Source organism: Microtus pennsylvanicus, chromosome 6 (assembly GCF_037038515.1).
Source record: "Microtus pennsylvanicus isolate mMicPen1 chromosome 6, mMicPen1.hap1, whole genome shotgun sequence".
NCBI classification, from domain to species: Eukaryota; Metazoa; Chordata; class Mammalia; order Rodentia; family Cricetidae; genus Microtus; species Microtus pennsylvanicus.
In genome coordinates, this window is record NC_134584.1 from 113255743 (window position 1) to 113277330 (window position 21588).

General features: G+C 49.3%; 2 protein-coding genes across 2 annotated transcripts; both read left to right on the plus strand.

Annotated features, from left to right (window-relative positions):
• Nucleotides 1–435: 435 nt before the first annotated feature.
• On the plus strand, nt 436–10006 carry Mon1b (MON1 vesicular trafficking associated B). Its single transcript, XM_075977398.1, has 5 exons — nt 436–1192; nt 2569–2928; nt 3441–4260; nt 4560–4707; nt 6938–10006. Exons 1-5 carry the CDS (start codon nt 1045–1047, stop codon nt 7136–7138), a joined length of 1677 nt encoding a protein of 558 aa, XP_075833513.1. The 5' UTR covers nt 436–1044; the 3' UTR covers nt 7139–10006.
• A 1560-nt stretch (nt 10007–11566) lies between these two features.
• Nucleotides 11567–20470, plus strand: Syce1l (synaptonemal complex central element protein 1 like). Its single transcript, XM_075978019.1, has 12 exons — nt 11567–11604; nt 11714–11775; nt 15900–16130; nt 17013–17072; nt 17239–17313; nt 17875–17922; nt 18336–18390; nt 18950–19025; nt 19739–19808; nt 19888–19972; nt 20090–20188; nt 20347–20470. Exons 1-11 carry the CDS (start codon nt 11567–11569, stop codon nt 20163–20165), a joined length of 876 nt encoding a protein of 291 aa, XP_075834134.1. The 3' UTR covers nt 20166–20188; nt 20347–20470.
• The last annotated feature ends 1118 nt before the right edge of the window (nt 20471–21588 follow it).

The following is a 21588-nucleotide window of genomic DNA, read 5'->3' on the forward strand; positions in this document are numbered from 1 at the left end:
CCGCACATACCAGCCCTAAGCAGCCTACCTTTGCCTCCGCAGTGCCCCTTCCCGCACAGGCTGGAGCGGTTCAGACTCCCAAGAGCGAGTCCCACAAGCAGAGCCCCGCCTCTTGATTCAGCACCCGAGTTCCATAGGCTGACTGGACTGCGCGCGACGTTGCAATTGGAAGAAGAGACTGTCCGTCAAGCAGACGCTCCGCCTCACGACCGCCCCAGCCTCTCTTGTTGAAAAAAGACTGGCGAAGTTGTCCTAGTTCTGAGGGAGCGAGTTCATTGGTTTGGCGCGAACCCGCTCCAGTCAAGACAGGAACAGACTCAAGGTTTCGGTTAGAAACAGCGAGGTGTCAGTCAAGGGATGGCATTTACCAATGAGCGCACAGTATTTGCAGAGGCGCTACCAGAATGGGGCGGGGCAGAAGGGAAAGGCTACTCTTGATTGGGTGAAAGAGAGAAGGCTCCGTCCCCTTGACCCAGCGTGCTAGCTGCGCTCTCTTCAGCCGGTAGTCTTCGGTACTAGCAGTGACCCGCTCCCGCCCGCTTCACAGCCCACCCTGGCTGCGTTCGGGAGAAGGTCTCTCAGAGAAGATTCTATAGAGTTTCTTGAGAGTCTCGCGCCATCCGTATGGTGAGGGAACGCAGCGTTCGGCGGCCCCCGGCGCTGCGGGGAGTACCTGCCGCTGTGAAACCGGAAGTGTCCCTGGAGGCGTCGCTTCCGGAAGTGTGGCATACCCCCACCACCACACCAGGAAGTGTGGTGCCGCCGCGGCTCCTGGAAGTGTTGCTCTCCACCCAGCTGAGATGCGGGGTTGAAACAGGTGTCAGTGTCTCGCTGTTTGCGAAGGCTCATCGGAACGTCACCCTTCCCGAAAGTGCCGGAGGGTGCAAGTATTTGATCATGGTTTTGAATGCCGCGTCCTGTCGGAAACTGTAGAGGAAACAGCGCTAGGAGCGTTGCCAGGGGGCCTGGCTCCCTAAAGGATTTTAAGAAGTTTTCTGTTGCTGCCCATCACCCCCGATTCCCCTTCTTCCCAGGGATGTGCAGATGGAGTCCGGAGAAGGTTGTGCTGTCCCAGACCCCGGGGGCGTGGAGGACTTGGTGGACACGCAGTTCCCCGTTGAGGAGGCTGGAGACAGTGAACGGGTTCACTCGAGCACGCCGGATCCCGGAGATGGGGACCCGGAGGACACAGGTAGAGCTCTCCTCAACTGAGTCTTGGAAGTAGTCCCTGGGGGTTGTCATTGCTAACTGAGGGGTTTGGGGCCCCAAGAAAGTAGCTTGAGGCATAGCTCGATCAGACTTGCTAATTTAATTGAAATCATTGAGAAATGGCAAAGAAGGCAGTGGGTGTCAGCTGTTGTCCGGGAGGGTCAAATGTATCCTATCGTGAGGGGTCAGTGGTAGGAGGATGGGCTGTGTTAACTTGTCTCCAATCTTACACCTGTCAGAATGGCTAAAATCAAAAACACCAATGATAGCCTTTGCTGGAGAGGTTATGGAGGAAGGGGTACTTTCGAATCGGCCCATTTTAACACTGGAGTTCTCACATTCCGGGACACCCTTCTGTTGTGGGGAAGTCAGAATGTACTGACTGAGCTTAGATCCTTGAAGAATCAAGAAGGGCATGGTTGGGTTCAAAAAGGGAATGGAGACAAGTTGCTTGGGTATTTGGAAACGGGATTATCAGTGCACAATTAAGAAAATATGAAAACATGGGGTGTGAGAAAATTAGATGAGGTTGCAAACCGATGATTATCATTGGGTGGCTCAGTAGACGTCAGTGGCTGTGGGGATGAATGTGTGTGTGGAAGGAAGCAAGGGGTTTCATCCTGGGGGAAGAGCAGTGGATGTAGGAAAGCCTTATATGTTAGTGATGATTAATGGTGGACATGGAGAGAGTGGAGGGGCATGGAGACCAAAGTGTTGCTGATATTAATATGTACTTGCTGGGCTGTTAATGTAGCAGTAGAAGTATATAGGAGAAGTGGTTGAAGGTTTGGGGAGTCCTGGTGATCTGGATGTCGGTGGCTGTTAATGGCCACTCTAATGGGAGAATTAAGGATCGTTACTGGGAGTGTGGTTAACCAAGAGTGTCAGTGGGCATCACTGGGGATTGGAGGATATGGAGGAGGGTCTAAAGGATTAGGAGAGTCAGTGGGTGTGTTTCACTGGTGGCCTTTGAGGGGTTAAGTACACGTCAGAACACACAAGCGGTCAGAGAAGTTAGTGAAGAGCCACTGCAGATAAACAGATTAATCGTTATTTGGAGACCGGGGCACTTTGAAGACCTAGGAATGGCAGTGCTGAAAGGAAATAATGGGGGAACCAGTAAATGACAGTGAGAACATGTTGGAATATTTGTGTTTTTGGGTGGGGCTCATTCAAACCTTAGTGGACACAGGTAGGAAGGTTCCAACCATTGTCACCCATTATTCACTGAATAGCTAGGAAGACTATGGAAAGCTTTGTCAGCATGCATGGGTTGTTGAGGGTCGGGGCTGGTAAGGATTTGATAGATTGTTGAAATACGGATTAGCAGGAGATGAGCCACTCAGGGCTCCCTTTCAGGATCCAAGGCCGAGGACCAGCCAGCCAGCCTCCTACCACCTTTGCCTCCGGCTGAGGCCCTGGCAAGCACTTGTGAGCCCTGGAAAACTGCAGCTTCCGACGACAATCCCCCTGGAGAACCTGAGAGGAGCACTGAGGGCCAGGGAGAAGACCCTGGTGATGGGGACCCCAGTGACGGGGACCCCAGTGATGAGGACTGGCGCAGCCAAAGGAAGCACGTGTTTGTGCTGAGCGAGGCAGGCAAGCCCATCTACTCACGGTATGGTAGTGTGGAGGCCCTGTCTGCCACCATGGGTGTGATGACGGCCCTCGTGTCCTTCGTACAGAGTGCAGGAGATGCCATCCGAGCCATCTACGCTGGTGAGTGAAGAGAACGGGGGACATAATGGGGCTGGTGGGAATAGAGCTAGGAGTTCGGTGGTCTGTAACTAGCCGTGGGTAGCTCTGCCTGTCTGCTGTATATGTGAGTCTCTGTCTAGCCACCAGAAGTGAGTCAGTGAGGGTGTCTGTCGGGGGATTCATCTCTTTGGGTTCCATCCATGTGGCTGGCAGTATACCACCAGGTTGTCTGGGAGTGCAGAGGTGTGCTGTGTGGCCTGGCTTTGTTTCCATCCTTGTCTGGTTTACCATTCCCACCACCCTGACTCCATGTTGTCTGTCTAAATTACATGATTCCTCCACAGTCCACGTATTTCTGCAAACATCCCAATATCCCCAGCTTGTCCGTGCCCTAATTTGAGTGCTGGCGGAGTCCGAGTTCGGGCTCAGGCCAGGGGCTGTATGTGTCGGAGAGTGTTTGGGAAAGCTGTCCTGTCTGATCCCTGGCTCATTCCTGGTCTGCCTCTGCCCCCGCCCACTCTTCCTTCCCCTAGAGGACCACAAGCTGGTGTTCCTGCAGCAGGGCCCACTCCTGCTGGTGGCTGTATCCCGGACTCCACAATCGGCAGCGCAGTTACGGGGCGAGCTGCTAGCAGTGCACGCACAGATTGTGAGCACACTCACACGTGCAAGCGTGGCCCGCATCTTCGCACATAAGCAGAACTATGACCTCCGTCGTCTGCTGGCTGGCTCAGAGCGCACACTGGACCGGCTCCTGGACAGTGTGGAGCAAGACCCTGGTGCCCTGCTCCTGGGGGCTGTGCGCTGTGTGCCTCTGGCCCGTCCACTGCGGGATGCCCTGGGTACACTTCTGCGGCGCTGTACAGCCCCGGGCCTGGCCCTGTCAGTGCTGGCTGTTGGCGGTCGACTGATAACAGCAGCCCAGGAGAGGAATGTGCTGGCGGAGTGCCGGCTGGACCCAGCTGATCTGCAGCTGCTGCTTGACTGGGTGGGTGCACCAGCCTTTGCAGCAGGTGAGGCATGGGCACCTGTGTGCCTGCCTCGCTTCAACCCAGATGGTTTCTTCTATGCCTATGTGGCCCGCCTGGATTCCATGCCTGTCTGCCTGCTTCTGCTTGGTACCAACCGGGAAGCCTTCCATGCCATGGCCGCCTGTCGGCGTTTGGTTGAAGATGGAATGCACCACCTTGGTGCCCTGCGTACCCTTGGGGAGGCTGCCAGCTTCTCTAACGGACCTGCAGCCAGTGCCCCTGCCTACAGTGTGCAGGCTGTGGGAGCACCTGGCCTCCGGCATTTCCTCTATAAACCACTGGACATCCCTGACCAACACCGCCAGCTACCACAGTTTACCAGGTGGGCCCTGACCCTGCAGGCGATTGAAGACATGTCTAACCAGGACTGTCAGCGTCTTTTACACATGAGTTAGGAGAGCTAGCCAGCCGTGCCCTAGAAAGGGGGAGCAGACAGTTCTCTGATCTAGTGGGAGAAAGGGCCTCCTTCCTAGTTTAATGGAGGCAGCTTGGCTTACAACTGAGGAAACCCTCAAGCCTAAGGCGGGAGGCTGAGCCCCTTAACCTAATTGTAGTCCCTAGACTGTGCTGGGAGGCAGGCCCAACGCCAACTCACGGTGCTACTGCCTCCCTCTGTTGCAGTCCTGAGCTAGAGGCCCCGTACAGCCACGGGGAGGAGCGACAGCGACTGTCCGACCTGTATCACCGCCTGCATGCTCGCCTCCATAGCACCTCCCGGCCCTTGCGCCTCATTTACCACGTGGCTGAGAAGGAGACGCTGCTGGCCTGGGTGAGTTGGTCAGGCTGTCAGTAAATCAGTTCCCTACTGCAGGCCTGCTTTCCCTGTGATGAACCTTTAGCTTTAGTACCCACCATAGGCACACAGGGACTTGCCCAGGCTTTGCCTCTGTCTGCACCGCTGACCCTACGGGCACACGTGTCTTAAACTACAGAAGGATTTCTCACTGTATGCAGTCCTACCATAGGCCTGCCATTCCTTTGCTTTTCCCCATGAGCAGTCAGGACAGGCAGGGTCTTGGCCTTTCACGGATCGCATCTGCAGCTGTCATTGCGCTTGCCAATTCCCTGTCTACCAGGATAGAGTCCCCAGCTCTCCTTGACCACTGCAGGTTCAGGACCACTCCATGCCCTCTCCCCGGAGTGACCTTCCTGTGGGACTGTTAAAGATCACCTACTGAGGGAGGCTGGTGGCCAGGCACGCAGTTCCATAGGAAGGAAAGCCTTCCCTACCACATTCTGTAAACAACAGTGCATATTCATATGGATCCAGCACTGTTCTAGGTTAGCATTTTGGTTTTTGTTATTTCTAATTTTCAAGTAACTCTGGAGTTGGAAGTAGTAAAGCTAGTATAAGGAATTACCATAAAACGACCTTGCACTCACGTTCCCCAAAGGTAAATGTTCACAAAAGTGTGGTGACGTGCCAAACCCAGGCAGTTGCCACTGCTGTGACACAGAATTCACAGGCTTCATTAGCCTTCTGCCAGCTGTCCGTTCATGTCAGCTTACTGGTCCAGAACCCAGCCCAGGATCACATGGTGGACCTGCTCTTTATGTACCCTGGTCTCATCTGTTCTGAAAAGGTCCCCCAGGCTTTGTGGCCTTGGCACTTGGGAAGGACATCAGTAAGCTGTCTTGTAGAGGGCCCCTTGGCTCGGGTCTTTGTCATGGTGGACCGTGATCACAGTGAGAAGTTAGGCACCAAGTGGCACAAGCCAGTTTCCGCACTGTTTCAGGGCATGTGGTGCACGCTTGGATGCTTAGTTAAGGTGGCACGTTTCTACTATAAAGTGCCTCTCCTTTGTAACTAGCATCTGTGGCACCTGTGGACTCTGTATTTGTGGGTGTTAGAATTATACACCTCCTCCTCGCTTTAATACGCCTCCTTGGTTTGAAATACAGCAGTTACTAGGTTTTTGCCTGCTGGCAGTTTTCTAACTGCCCTACTTTTTACATTTATAGTTGGGACTTTATATTGGATTTTTTAATTAAGAACTGCATTTCCTTAGTTAGCATGTATGTGTGCACACATTTGGTAAGTGTAGAGGCCAGTGGACAGCTTGTGGGAACCCTTACTCTCCCTTCTCCTAGGTTGTCAGTGCCTTCCTCTCACTGGCCCCAAGTTTTATATTTTGTTTAAATATTACCCTATGAGGTTTCTCTTGGGTTTGGTAGTCTAAAATAGTATCTAGCATTTACTGCACTTGTTTCTGACTTAGCCTGTGGACTCCATGACTTGGGCAGCCTGGGCCCTGCTTTCCACCGCACATTTCTGTCACTGTGCACACAGCTGGCTCACTGTACTTACTCCATCCTTCCTGGACGTGGCATTTTGCCAAGGAGCCTCACCAGCTTTTTCTAGAGAGTTGGCATTTTAAAACCAAGACACAGTGGGCCCAGGGCTGTACATCGGTGCGTGGGAGGGGGTTTGCTGAATAAATGACTTCCCACTGGAGTGAAGGTGGCGAGCTGCCTAGGGGAGCAGCTGCAGGCATAGAGAAGAGATTGCAGGGCTGCGGCTGGCTGCATTTGAGGAACAGCAAAGAAAGACCAAAGTTCTGGGGCAGAAAGAGATCACCAGGGAGAGCAGTGGGAAGTGGCACAGAAAAGGAACTGAAGACCTCTGGGGTTGGTCTCGGGGTGGTGTGAGGACCACGTGTGCAAGGGCATAGGGGAAGGAGGACAGAACAGCCTTGTGTGTGATGATTGCTTACTGAGTACTGAGTGTTGGTGTTACTATTATCTCTAATCCACAGCTAAGCAAACTGAGAAGCACACTCACACACACACATACAGAGTCAGAACGATCCAGTTGAGCCACTGATCCAGCTGGCCTTGATAGGATAATCCCAGGTTGCCTGCCTTAGCCCAGCAAGTCATATCCAGTTGCTGCCAAGCATGTCTCCAAGCTTCAGAAGCACCCAAGGTTGGCTTTGGGAGGCCAGGATTATGCCTGGCCAGCTCTAGCCCATCTGACTGTCTCCTCCCCATCTCCCCAGGTGACCTCCAAATTTGAGCTCTATACTTGCCTCAGCCCCCTGGTGACCAAGGCAGGTGCCATCTTAGTGGTGACGAAGCTCCTGCGCTGGGTGAGGAAGGAAGAGGACCGGCTTTTCATCCGTTACCCTCCCAAGTACTCCACACCGCCCTCCACCTCGGTGGACCAGGCCCCCAACAATGGCTTGTTCTCTGGACTCTGACTGACTGCTGGACTCACCACTTTTGGCTTCTAAATTCTGTCTCTGGAAATGTGGGAAGAAGTCAGTGTAGGGCTGGTCCTGGGCAGGTGGGCAAGATCTCAGGGTTTGCCCGTAACTGGGAGAAGGGGCACAGCAGCTAGGGGCACAGGTTGCTCTGTGAGCCCCCTTATGCACCTCCACATCTAGGAAAGTAAAAAACCTCTTTTGCCCTCTGCTTCACCCCCTTAACTAACCTGAATGCCACTGCACCCTTTACCAGCTGCCCCCCCCGCCCCCAGCCTCTCCTAAGCAGCAGAGGTAGCCCCATGTCCATCTTCCAAGCAGACCTGAGACTGGGCTGAGGCTTCCTCAGGGTAGGGGTGAGTAACCCACAAGGGCTCAAGAATTTGCAATACAGGACTAGTCTTGAAACCAGCCTAGAGCTGTTTAAAGAAAACTACAGAAAGGGCCTAAAGTTGAATCCCACAAGACATTCCTCTGTCCCTCTGTCCTTCATGCCTTTTTTTCTCCATCATTCCCCCCCCCAAAAAAAAAAAACCAAGCCCCACCGATTTGGGCTGTTTCTTACACGAATAATAACCTTGCCTCCAGTGTCTACCTGTGTAACAGATGCCACGTGACTTCACCCGGCGGCCGGGATGCAGCTTTATGAAGATGCTCCAAGCCTCTAAGGCATGAGAGATAACTTTCTTTTAGCCCTTTCACTGGAGATACGTGGACGGGACAGGGCTTGGGACTCTGTCGAACACATTTGTTCTGGATGTTGGCCGCTTGCAGCAGCAAGAAAAAACCCTTAAAGAGCTGGCACTCACAACCCTCCTCAACAACCCACTACCTTGCTTCCTCAGCCTAGTTTAGCATATGGCCCTGTGGTTGTGCGCATGCGTGCTATCTGTTGCATTGCAAATGTTCTGCGCTTGCTCAGAGCAGATACCTATGTCGCCCCACCCCCTGGTTTCCTACAATCGCTGTTGCCGCACGCGCTGCTTTTCCCAGCCACTGTTTTTCTACATGCGCAGATGCTCCACGTTGGGAAATGGCTGCCAAGTGGCTGGGAGCTGAGGAAGCTGAGGACGCTGGAGGTAGTGAGGGCCCACAGGGTAGAAGGGAGCGAGGCTTTGGCCCAATATAATAATCGAGAGTAGTTTTTTTAGAAAAAAAAATGTTTTTAGCCTGTTGAGATTTTTAACTTCCACACAGTGGAAATAAATAACTTGAGTGTTCTCATCACCTAGGTTAACTTTCCAACATTATTGACATTATTAAATACTTAGGCAGTTCTTTTCAGCATCCATTACTAAGCAAATCGGGAAGGGATAGTGATGGTCTCACAAAAACTGCCCTGTTGCTACAGCCAGCCTAGATGATTACTACTTGGACTGTTCAAGGCCCTTGAGAATGGTTTTCTCACAGTTTTCAGATTTGTTTTGACTTAAGTAATGAAGCTTCTCCCCTCATTGGTGTCAAGGAGATGGAGTTGAGCCTAGAAACTAATGGAAATTGCAGTTCCTTCCGAAGAAAATGTGTATCACGGTAAATCCACCAGTAGAGCGTTTTTTTAATTACAGAAAATTCCCAAACATTCCAAAGTAGAGAAAATAGCATGACCAGTGACCCTGACCCTGCTTCAGTGGGTTCAAAAGGCTTCATATTTAAATCCACCTTCCCTTCCTGAGCACCAGGTCTGTCACCATGTGACCAAATGTGGGAGGCAGCATCTGGCTAGACCTGTCTATTCAGATTCCAAAACAACGGTGTGACCTTCAAAAACAAGACCCACAGTTTCCCTGGGCACCCAAAACACCTACTTGGTGCTTGATACACGATTTATTTTTTCTTTTTTTAAAATGGGTGAATGATGAAATCATTCTAACAGAATCCGTCTTAAATTGTAGTCTCATTTGGGTGCCCATTTTCAAAGAATAATGAAAATCAGACAGACAACCGTGAATCACACTTTACTGAGAGGTTGATACAGTGCCACAGAGATTTAAAATCTTAGCATCAAACTTTCAAATTCCTCACGTTTAATCAGGGACTTCACCGGCCCTGGAGGAAGTTGGAATGAATATCAGGTTATGTTTCTTTGCCACTGAATTGGGCTTAGGGGGAGCATACTTAGCACCAGTGGCATCCAGGCCTGCTGCTGGAGGCTTAGGTTTTTAGCAGATGCGCTTCCACATCTGTAGCTTCCATGCTAGGTAATCACAGGAGATTGAATACCCAAACACATGGACCAAGAGTGGTCAATGGTGACTTACCAACAGAGGCAGGGATACAAGAAGTGGTCACAAAAATGACCAAATCTAGGGAGAGTCGTGTAGATTGTAGATTTTTGAAAGAGGTGGAAGAAACATAATTTTCAGTTGATAAGATTGTTCATTTATAAAAGATGGGCCCCAGAAGTTTTCTTTTTCTTATTGAGTAGTTGGGGTTGTCAAGAACAGCTTCCTGGAAGGTATCTGAGGTAAGCACACTTTGATAACTGGTTAAGGGCCTTGGATTTGGGGGAGGGGAGCAAATTGAGGCCTCTTGTGATTCATTGTTTTATTTATCACTTAGAAAACTAGGTAGTAATACGTAATTTAAAATTAAGAGGGAAAGGGAAAGTTGAGGAGCACCTGAGGATTATACATTAGCATCGGACCAATGTTAACACCCAGGTTTTAATGGCTATTGTACAGTTACTTGGAGTCTCTGTATATAGGAAATATGCACTGGAGTATTGAGTATTAATAGGTCATACTGTCTACAGCTTACAGATGAAAAACACTCAAAACGTGGCGGGGATAATAGAGTACCACAGCCTATTTCTACGACTTTTGTGTACATCTGAAATAATTTCTAAATAAAATGTTAAAAAGGGGACTTATCCTCCACAGGCTCTCTTCTTTTGTAATAGGGAAGGTTTTTGTTGTTTTAAGTTAATAGAGATATGAAGACCAAAGCTGAAAAGAAATCCCACACTCGCTCAGAATTGAGTATAATAAAGGGTTATTTATTTAGGGATAGACTCAGATCACAGTCCTCTGCTTGAATGGGGAACAGCAACTGAACCCCGCAGCCAGAAAAAAGCAAATGTGTGCTTTACATAGGCATTTATAGTATACGAGGCCACACCCAAGTGGGCAGATAACTCAAAGGCTACTGGCTATAGGAATTTCTAGAACAGAGATATTAAATTTAAAACTTTTTAAATTAAAATTTTAAAATTTTCTTATCACTTGGGGGCTTGAGAGATGGCTCAGTAGTTAAGAGCACTGGCTGCTCTTGCAGAGGACCAGATTCAATTCCTAGCATCCACACTGGCTCACAGCTGCCTGTAACTCTAATATACTCTTCTAAACCTCCACAGGGATAAAGCATACATGTGAACAGACAAACATGCAGGGCAAAACATTCAAACATGTTAAAATAGAGATAAAAAATTTTTAAATTGTTCTTATCACTGACCAGGAGTCTTATGACTAGCAGTTGAAAAGCAGAGAGAGGAAAGCCATGGATGGAGCTTCTGCAGAAGTAGTTGCAACGGCCAGCTGGAGAGCACGTGGCTCTTACATATGGTCTGAATGTTGGCGATACTACGTGGTGGTTGCTGATCATACTGGGAGTGAGTAGAGTAGCAGAAGAAACAAAGATGGCTGGATGTTACCAGTCCTAGTGTCTGGGCCATGTATATTAGGGTTCATCCCGACATCCTCACTCTGCGCTTGAAAGTTTTCATAAAATGTTAAGCAGACAGTCACCTTTCTCTGTCATGTGCTTTTCTTTCTTTGCAAAAATATTAAAATGATTTTAAATAATAAAAATGTCTCAGGAGGAGATATATCCTATATATGTGTGTGTCATATATATACATATATATGCATATATATATGCAGAGATGAGTGTATCATGGTAAGGAGATTCAGGACCAAAGAGAAGGGGAATTTTTATTTCTTCAAAGATTTTGTAGTGTTTGGAGTTTTAGGATGTTATTTCTGTATTAATTTTTTTAAGTAAGTGACACATGAAATATATTTATTTTAAAAGATGAAAATATAGTCACTGAGCTGCTGACAGTGGTTAATTCTGAGAAGGGAATGTTGGTGAAATGAGACTTTTAAAAAAGATTTTACTTATATTTTAGTGTGTGTGTGTGGTATGTACATGTGAGCACAGGTGCCAGAGAAGGCCAGAGAGGGCACTGGGTTCCCCTAGCTGGAATCAGGTAGTTGTAAGCTGTCTGAGGTAGGTGCTGGGTACTGAGCGTTGGGTCCTCTGGAAGAGTAGTACTCCTGCCTTGTTACCTCTTAGCCCTTTCTCCGTCCCATGGACATTAAATGACATGTTCTACTATCCATGTCTAAGTAACTAAAAATAATTAAAGTGCAGAGGCAAACAAATGATTCCTAGTTCATTATAGCGAGAAAAAAGGGTGCGAAGAAGATGAACAAGCGCCCAGCATTCAGCAAGACGAGCTCAAGGTAAGAAAGCAAACAAAACAGAAGAGCCGCTGTACGATGTGATTGCTACTGGCTGTAAAGAATTTCACCCTACCAGTGTGCTGTAACTGATGCTCTGAGGTGTCTTCAGGTTCCTACTGGATACTATGTTTGGCACTGGAGCAGTGAAGGTCATGTCTACCTCCCTTAATGGTGCCTTTAAGATCATTCTTTGGAATCGAGTTTCTGATATGGACAAGATAAAAATGTCTTGGTGCAGAGTCCCAGAAAGCTTGAACTCAGGCGCTGGTTTTGTCAGTAAAATGTAGTGATAGGGACAGCCTCTGATGTAGCGTGCAGTCTCGAAGTAGTATTCAGATGTGTCCCGCAAGCACTGGCCAAGGGAAGCAGAAGCACGTGTCGAATGGATACTAGGTAAAAGTGTGCCCCTCAAGCTGGCCACGTAGCTTAGCATGTGCAGGGTTCCAGGTTTGATGTGGTACAGCATCCCAAAGACTAATTGAAATAAAACTATGACCCCTTCTCCAGCTTGGGCCCACCAGAGCTTCAAAGTATTATACATGATACATACCTATGAAGCTGTTGCAAAATAAAAAAAAATGCCAAAAATGACCTTATTTGAAAACAGAATGTTCTAGTTTCATTTCTGTCGCTGTGATAAACTATTCTGATAAAAAGCAACTTAGAGGAGAAAGTTTATTTGGCGTACAGTTCCAGTGATAGTGTATCACTGTAGTGAGGAGCAGCGGGCCGCTTCCTGCCGCCCAGCTCCCACACGGCTAGCTTTACCAGAAATAACAACACACAAATTGTATTCTTTTAAACACTGCTTGGACCATTAGCTCTAGCCTCTTACTGGCTAATTCTCACATCTTGATTAACCCATTTCTAATAATCTGTGTAGCACCATGAAGCGGAAGCTTACCAGGAAAGATCTTAACGTGCGTCTGCTTCGGAGAGGAGAATCATGGTGACCGCCTGACTCGGCTTCTTTCTCCCAGCATTCTGTTCTGTTTACTCCACCTACCTAATTTTCTGTCCTATTAAAGGGCCAAGGCAGTTTCTTTGTTTAACCAATGAAATCAACCCAAAACAGAAGACTCCCTCATCACATCACAGCTGGGAAGTCAGGGCAGGAACTCACTGAAGCAGCTGCTCATGCCACACACCCTCGGCCAAGAGAGGGAAACACGTGCCGCCATGTTGCCTTCTTGCTCCCTGCTCTCAGCCTTTTCCTCTCTGTCAGGACCCTAACTCAGGGACTAGTATAGCAATAGCTGGACCCTCCCGCATTAACTAACAGTCTAGACAATCCCCCAGCACTGTGCCCACAGACCAACCTAATCTAGGTCATCTCCCATCCAGGCTTTCTTCTCCAGTGATTCTAGGTTGTGGCAAGTTGATAATTAAAACTGTCAGGGCAGGAGAGAGGGCTCAGTGGTTAAGAGCACCTGGCTGCTTTTCCACATGACCTGGGTTTGATTCCCAGCATCCACACAGCTGCTCACAACCTTCTCTAACTCCAGTTAGGGGATCTGACTCCTCTTCTGACCTCTGGGCACCAGACATGTAGAGCACAGATGTACATGCAGGTATTATTGATACACATCCAGACCAAACAAACTACGAAGTAACCAGCATATAGGATCTTTGTAGATATAACTACTCAGAATGAGGTCATACTGATTTAGGATGAACATTAGTTCAGTGGTAAATATCCTTACAAGAGAAAGGAAACATGGGGCACAGTGACATCAGACACAGAGGGAGGACCTACTTTATAGTACTTTGTCTCTGCAGCTGAGAAAAGGAAACAGTAACCGTGTCACATTTGTGGCTGTGAAGGAGACAGCCTAAAGACAGAAGTAGGACGCTGCTCTTAAATTACGGCATATGTACCCTCAAAGACTGCACCGCCACCGAAGAAGAAACTGAGCACTTGTCAAGTGAAAACCAGGAGAGCTGTGACATCCTGTGCAACTTAGTGTCCTGCCTGTGGAGAAAGGGTGTTTGCCTGTGTGTCAAGCAACAGCTTGGGTCACTGAATGACTTCTAAGGAGAGAAACTGGGAACTTGCGGTCTGAGGCCAAGGGACTCTTTACTGCTGTGGAGAAGCACTTTCTGCCTGTGGTCTGTGTTTATGAGCTATATTTCTTCTCTGTCCTGCTTTCTATGGAAAGGAGCAGGTCACTGGGATTTGAGCTTTTATCATTGATCTCAAGAATTTGTGGCATTCTTCCTAGGACTGTTGTTTGAATTTTGAAAGTACTGTGGGCTCATGCTGAACCGTCTATAGAAGTATGCATCATGAAAAATGCCTTTGCTCGAATCAGGAGCCACATCAGTTCAGTTCGTTGTAGTGTGTTGATACAGGCCTCAGGTCATTCTTTCTCCTTTTTTATTTCTTCTGTGCATTCGAACTCATGTTTGAAGACATTCACAATATTAACTGAAAATCTTAGAGCTCAACTTTCATGATTTTAGATCTCAATATTGGAATTATGTTCAAAATTATTCAGCCCCAAACTTTGGGGCTTAGGATCTTTGGCCTTAGGATATTTACACCCCAAACAGAGTTGACTGTTAAGTTCTACAGCTTCAAGGAAGAAACTGTTAACTTGACTGATGGGAATATCTCCTAATGCTGCTCACTCTTCCATTGTTGACGTTTAGTAGTTATCTATGACTGTACGAAAAGAGTCGAGAGGAGAGGTTCTTACACTGGCTCCACATAAGAGTGCATAACCAATTACAGTGTAATAAGAAGACAGGTAATGCAAGTGCTCAGTATTTTTGAGGCCAAGAGGTTAAACCTAAGGAGTTCACCAAGATTCAGGAATGAAAGCCGACACAAGATGAACTGTGAAACTGAACTGAGGGTTTAGGAGAAGAACGAAGTCACAAGTCACCGTTCCTGGCAAGGACAGTAGCGTATTTCCCGCCATCTTCCTTGTGCCTTTAAACACAAGGGAGGAGGGGTGGACAAGACTAAGGTGAACAGAGGTCCCTGGGTCCTGCCCTCTAGTGATTGGCTCTGTCCCTACCTCTAGTGAGGCTTGAGAAAGATGGGTACAATCTTAATGTGGGGTTTTTCCCCAGTCTCCATGGTGCATCTGCATGTACGTGTGAGTGTGCGTGCGTGCGTGTGTGTGTGTGTGTGTGTGTGTGTGTGTGTGTGTATTCTCAAATGAGGCCTGAGAAATGTGGATACAAGTCTTTCTTAATGTTGGATTTTCCCCCAATCCCTCCATGGTACATCTGCCTGTTCGCGTATGTGTGTGTGTGTGTCTGTATGTATTGATTCCTAGTCTTCATAATATTGAATTGATTCCCAAAAGCATCATTACCATGTTCACCTGTCCTTTCTTTGTATGTATTTTGGGTTACTATAAAAAATGTCAAAATCTTGGTGTAATTCCAGTGTTTTTGGTGGGGTCTTTCTTTTTTTTTCTTCTTTATTTATTGTTTTACATTGTGACCACAGCTTCCCCTTCTTCCTCTCCTCCCAGTCCTCTGCCCACTTCCTCTCTGTCCCCCACCCATTCCTCCTCCATTTCTATTCAGAAAAGGGCAGCCCTCCCATGGATATCAACAAAACATGGCATATCAAATTGAAGTAGGACTGAGCACGATGTTGGGGGTCTTTTATGCTTTCATAAACAGTGTTTCGGCTGTACATCAAGAGGTTCCTCAACCCACTTTTTTCTGCTTAAAATGCTTAGGGACTGGGGCGATGGTTGCGTAGGTAAAGTGCTTGCTGTGCAAGCCTGAGGACCTGAGTTCAGATCCCACACCAAGTCCAGCAGTCAGAGTCTGTAACCCCCGCCCGGGGTGAGCAGGGATGAGGGTTGGATATGAGTCAGTTTCCGGACTCAGGCTGGGTAAGTAGTCCAGCTGACAAGAACAGCCCCACGTACAGTGAGAGACTCTGTCACAGAAGTACAGTGGCGTGTGACAGAGAAGTTGGCTTCTGTCCTGTAAATTTGTCCACATGAATAAATGCACCTCCCCATATCTGATACATATGTACAGCAACATACACACATGAGTTAAATATATATGTGTTAGCAGCATGCGTAGTCATGTCTAGACCCATCAGTTCGTTAGAATTTACAAATTAGGGCTATAATTAATTTTAAAGAAATCAGTATGTAATCTGCCTTCCCTGTCACATGGATTAGAACTTCCCCATGACTTTCAGCAGCGGCAGAGTCAGGGATACATTCTTAGCCTGAGTTGGACCACGGGGAGTTCTGGAGTGTCTTTTGTTCTCTTGTGGAGAAGCTGGTTCATTGGCTATACATCATGCTCCTTAGATACAGAGAACAGGGTTCCCTGGGTGCCCTGCTCTGATGGAAACCTGACCCTCATCCCAGCCTTGGCTGCAGCCCAGGAGTCTCTACAGAATCCTCGCTGCTCCTCTACCGGGGTTTATGTCTTCCGTGGCTTTACCTTTACTGTAATTATGGTTTTCCTTTCTACAGGCCAGGCCACATCTCTGAGTAAGACTGAAGACTTGCTGGAAACAGTGAAAAAGCTGCAGAAAGGTCAGGTATCCTGTGTCTGAGTCTTAGATTTTGAGTCAGGCAAGCAGTTAGAATCTAAAACCCTCCACCCACGGCTCTGGAAAACAATCCTATTGCACAGACTTATTCTTTTTGCTTTTTTGTTTTGTCTATTGATTTTATTGAGCTATATCTTTTTCTCCATCCCCTCCTTTCCTCTTCCCTCCCCTTCTGCCCTCCCCCATGGTCCACATGCTCCCAATTTACTCAGGAGATCTTGGCACAGACTTATTCTTACTCACTTTTATTCTTTGAGTTGAAAATCAAGTCCCATAGCTAAAAATTCAAAATCTTTAAGAGGATGGAAAAGCCTCCAATTACAGAGGCACATACATACACACACACACACACACACACAGAGAGAGAGAGAGAGAGAGAGAGAGAGAGAGAGAGAGAGAGAGAGGGAGGGAGGGAGGGAGGGAGGGAGGGAGAGAGAGAGAGAAATACACATACACGCCATTCATCAGCCCATCCATCCATTCATCTGTCCTTGTGTTCATCCATCTATCCATCCATCCATCTATCCATCCATCCATCCATCTAACCACATGCCTCCCCATGGCACACAGGGCCTGTTTCCATATCTCAAGAAGCACCAATACCCATCTGGTCCTTAACACCTCACCTGGTGTCATCTTTGTAACTGGTACTGCCCCCAGACTGAGTCATAGCCAGCCCGCCACCCCACCCCACCGAGAATGCAAGCCCTGCAAGGACTTGTCACAGATCCCAATGCAGAGCAGCTGCTCCCTGGGAGCTTGTGGTTGGCTACCAGTAGAAACCCAGCACCAGATAGGAGTCCTCCTCCCACCCAGGACAGCCGAGCATCTGCCTTTCCTGCCTCAATCTGCCTTCTTTCTTCAGAGGGAAGCCTGGAACCCCAGATTGAGGACCTGATTCATCGAATTAATGAGCTGCAGCAAGGTAAATGTGGGAACCTAGACTGGCCGGTGGATACCAGCAGGAAAGAGCCTGGACTGGGTGTACCTCCACCCAGGTCTGTCAGAGAAAAGAGTAAGCCATGCCACAAGCTGTAGGAAAAACTCCAGGGCTGTACTCATGTGATCCTTTCTTCCTTTTTTTGGTCCAGAAAAAAGGAGATCCAGCGTGGAACTGGGAGAGGCCCAAGCACTCCAGGAAGCCATGAATCAGGAACTAGATTCCTGTGAGTGGGACCAAAAGAAGGAGCCAGGGATCCCTTGACTGCTGTTGGCATTTCCAAACAGGCCTCGGGGCCTTCGCACAGACTGTGCCCCCACCTGCGGTCCTCCAAACCCATACAACTCAGATTGCCCACTACATCCTGCTATCTTTCAGTTCCCAGCTCAGATAGCCCTGATGAGCCCATTTTTGATGATTTCATCTAAAAACAGAATCCTGCCCCCTCTCCATCCCCACTTCTCCCTCCCTCTGCTTTTGCTTCATTTCTTCCTTCGGAGCCTATCTATTTTTACCCGACATATTTGTTTCTTTAACAGTTCACTCTTCCTTCCTGAACGAACTTGCACTTCCTTTGGATAGTCGCTCCTTTGCCTCTGTTGGCACTTGCAGAGGACATGGGTGTGGGGGCCTGAGGGGAGGTGGCTCCTGTGGGAGAAGATTGCAAGGGAAGGAGAAAGATACCTCCATCTCCCCATCTTCTGTGTGATTTTTCCGACTGGATGAAATTGCAGTGGGGGTATGGGATGTAGGCTCCAGAGGCCGAAAGTGTCACCGTGTTTTCCAGTGAATGACGAGAAAGCTCACCTAGAGGAGGTCCTGGGCAAGAAGCAAGGTATTCGTTCTTCATTCTTCCCATTGCTTCACAAAGCCCGCCCCCTGAGCAGCCATGGGAGTCCCGCTGACCACCCCCTGAGCAGCCACGGGAGTCCTGCTGACCACCCCCTGAGCAGCCATGGAAGTCCCGCTGACCACCCCCTGAGCAGCCATGGGAGTCCCGCTGACCACCCCCTGAGCAGCCATGGGAGTCCCGCTGACCACCCCCTGAGCAGCCACAAGAGTCCCGCTGAAAGCTGGGTCCCCGGGCTTCTCTCAACTCTTTCCCTGGCTGCTCTTGTGGAGAATACACCCAAGCCCCATGAGTGCCCACCAACATCCAAGGTCATGTGGGGCCTCCAGACTCCGCCCAACCTCGTTCCCCCAAAGTCAAGGTCCCCCATCTGTCTCTCTTGTCTGCTTTCTCCACAGAGGCTCTGATGATTCTCCAGAAGCATTGCCAAGAGAAGGAAAGTGAGACTCAGTGGTAAGAGTCTTCCCTAGCTCTTCCCCCTCTTGAGGAGGAGAGAGCAGAAGCTAGTATAAGGAAGCATGGATACACAATACACATTCCTCTTTCCCTTCTCTAAAACAGAGCATCAAGACAGGATCCTTCCCTGGCCTTGAAGTGTGGTGATAGAATCATATCAACAGTTTGACTAACTGCACCCTTATACAGTTTTCTTGGGAATTAGATGGACAGGGCTGTTGTCTCCCAGAGGGATGCAGACTGGATCACTCGTAACAAAAGAAGAGAAGCATTCATGGAAAAAGTGGAGGCTCAGGCAGAATCTGAGGGCAAATGATCTGTCCCCTCCCAGAAAGTATACAGTTCCATTGTCAGGATTCCGACCGAGCAAGCTGGGGTTATTCCTAAACCCAGGGTCTGGTGGACAGCTAAGTCAGGTGGGAGTGGAGCTCATATGAAGAAAAGGTGCTGAAGAGGAGGGTTTTACAGAACCATGAAGGGAAGCACTGGGCAGGAAGCGCCACAGGCCTGACGGACTGACTGGGCCCTGGACACAGTTCTGGGTATCTGTCCACAGGTTGAATGCTAACGGCCAACTGGAGGAGCAAGTGGAGGATCTGACAAATCAGCGCAAGGACCTCTGGGAGTTCCATGTAAGCCACTCCTCCCAGGATTTGAGCATATACCCACCCCATCCTCTCACCCCCCAATCCCCCACCCCTGCTTAGGCCCAACATCCTGGGAGAGACCCTGACTCTTCTCTTCATGTCACCTTTGGCCCCACAACTGGCTGCTTTTCCCCACCCCCTCTTCCATACCTAGCGCCCTTTGCTGGCTGTTGTCCTAGCTTCTGTGGATTCTGCGTCTCCTGAAAGTGGCCCATGGGACCCTTGAGGAAATGTTCATTCAGCTGCAGATGGGAGCATCAGACAGCATCCAGGCAGGGAGGGACAGTGGTACACCAAAAGGCCCTTTCTGCCTCAAGGGGCAGGGGACCCAGAGTCCAGCCAAGGAGGCAAAGTAGATAGATCCTGTAATCCTGGGGCACCGCCTCTGACCTGTCGGTATCTGACCACATGTGTTGAACACTTGAGTGTAGAAGTGTTCCTTCTTGAGAAAGGCCGAACTCCTGGAACATTCAAAGAACAGCAGATGGGTGTAGGGGTCAGAAGAGTTGTAAGAAGTAGATTGAGAAATATGGGCACATTGGGCTGAAGTGAGTCTGTAGCCCACAGCAGAAACTGCAGAGTTAAAGAATGAGTGCATGACCTAGTGCAAGGAAGGACTTCGTCAAAAGCACAGAGAGGGATGAACTGGAGGTGTAATCAGGACAGAAGATCAGAGAGACGAGCCTCTTTGCTCGCAGGTCCTGCAGCAGCGGCTGACCCAGGAGATCAGCACAATGGAACACAACCAGGATCAGCTGCTGACGGAGAGTGAGACCAGGGCAGTGATGGGGGGGCGTGGGACACAGGGCCTCAGGGAACCGCCCTTGACATCCACCACTTCCTGCAGGGACTCTGCTGTGTGCCAGACTGCAGGAAGTGGAGAAGAGGCTGCAGACAGCTAAGGAGGCCCAGAACCCCCTTGGCAACTGTGGGTGAGAGGAGGACCATGCCCGTCAGCTCACCCCTCTGATCTTTAGGCCTCTGTCTTGACTCTTCCTCCCTGATGCCCTGGGCAATTGCTCGTTTTCTTCTCTCTGCTTTCCTCATAGGCTGGAGGAATTGGGGGGGCAGTCCCAGAGCATCCTGGAAAGTCAGAATGACAGGGGAGACATAGGCACCCAGTGAACAGAAGCAGAGACTAGAGAGAAGTAAGTGGGGGCCCTTGGAGATCCCCTGAGAAGGGGGATCCAAGGCTTCCAGGAATTTCTAGTACTGGGACGTTCTGAAGGAGCCACCTGGAGCTTGCAGGTGCAGACAAGAGGGTTTGAGATTCTGGGTGTCAGCCACCTGATTCCACTGTTCTTAGGTTGACCAAAGAGGAGCAGCATCAGTTGGAGCCATCCGGAGAGCTGCCAGGGACAGGGATGCCCTGCTCGGCCATGAGGAGCCACCAGTGCTCACGTCCCTTTAACGCCTACCAAGAAATAAAGATGATTGCTAGAGTCCACTGAGTCTGTGCATATGAAGTTGCTGGAAGTGAGAGGCTCCAGCCGTGAGGTGGGCAGGTAAATCTCCAGGGCATCCCTGTGTGTAACATCAGCTGGACTTCATTCGTCAGCCATAGACATACAGAAGATACTCAATAAATGCTTCTGGGGCCCCCAGGGAATGAGTGTCAGATGATGAGGGTTCAGTCTATTTCCCTGGCCATGCCCAAAGGTACAGAAGCATCTACCCATCAATAGAAACCCAGGCAGACACTCCAATGGTCCAGAGAAGTCCCAGCCTCCCCAGGTGTCAGTGTTCCCTGTAGGGTGGGTCCTTGACATCTCAGACCTATCCCTCTTGCCTGTGGTCCCTCTCGCAGCTGGGCTCATGTCCTGCTGAAGTCTTTTCTTGCTGTCCAGACCTCTAGGCCAACATCCTCACAGAGCAAGGCTTCATCTGGAGTGCCCATAGCACTGGGGCTCCTGGGGGCTTTGACAGTCACCCTTGGGCTGTTAATAGGAATTAGAACTGAGGTAGAAAGAAAGCAACTGTGAAGAACAGGAAAGGATCCAGTGGAGGCTGGTCAGGGAAGTGCTCCAAGCACAGCCTGAGCAGCCACTGCAGGGGATGAGGCTGGGAGAGCGGGTTTCCTTAGAAACAAGGTAGGGATGTATTGCCTACTTTTTGTTGCTGTGCTAAAATGCCACGGCAGAAAGCAATTTACTGAAGAAACAGATTATTTGTGCTCACCATTCCAGAGGGCTAGAGTCCATCATGGCAGGGACAGAATAGCAGCAGGTGACTTGAGCGGGAAGCTGAGACATCACATTTCTGCCCACATGCAGGAGGCAAAGAAGGAACTGGACATGTAGTCAGGCTATGCACTGTCTGAGCCAAGCACCAGAGACACGCTTCTTCCAGCAAGGCTGCAGCACCTAAAAGTCCCATAACTTTCCCAAACGTCACCGCTACTGGGGACCACCTGTCCAAGTACATGAGCCTATGGGGAGGGGGACATCCTCACTCATGCCACCCCAGGGGATAATGTGCCTAGTCGGAGATTGGACTCTTTAGTGAAGATAACCTGGGGCCGGACTCTCTCCACTACAACCCCAGCTCT

Coding starts and splice junctions, on each gene's coding strand:
- Syce1l (XM_075978019.1), top strand. CDS start 11,567: ATGAACAAGCGCCCAGCATTCAGCAAGACGAGCTCAAG. Junction 19,026..19,738: donor AGGACCTCTGGGAGTTCCAT/GTAAGCCACTCC, acceptor CTTTGCTCGCAG/GTCCTGCAGCAGCGGCTGAC. Junction 19,809..19,887: donor GGATCAGCTGCTGACGGAGA/GTGAGACCAGGG, acceptor CACTTCCTGCAG/GGACTCTGCTGTGTGCCAGA.
- Mon1b (XM_075977398.1), top strand. CDS start 1,045: ATGGAGTCCGGAGAAGGTTGTGCTGTCCCAGACCCCGGGGGCGTGGAG. Junction 1,193..2,568: donor TGGGGACCCGGAGGACACAG/GTAGAGCTCTCC, acceptor GCTCCCTTTCAG/GATCCAAGGCCGAGGACCAG. Junction 2,929..3,440: donor CATCCGAGCCATCTACGCTG/GTGAGTGAAGAG, acceptor TCCTTCCCCTAG/AGGACCACAAGCTGGTGTTC.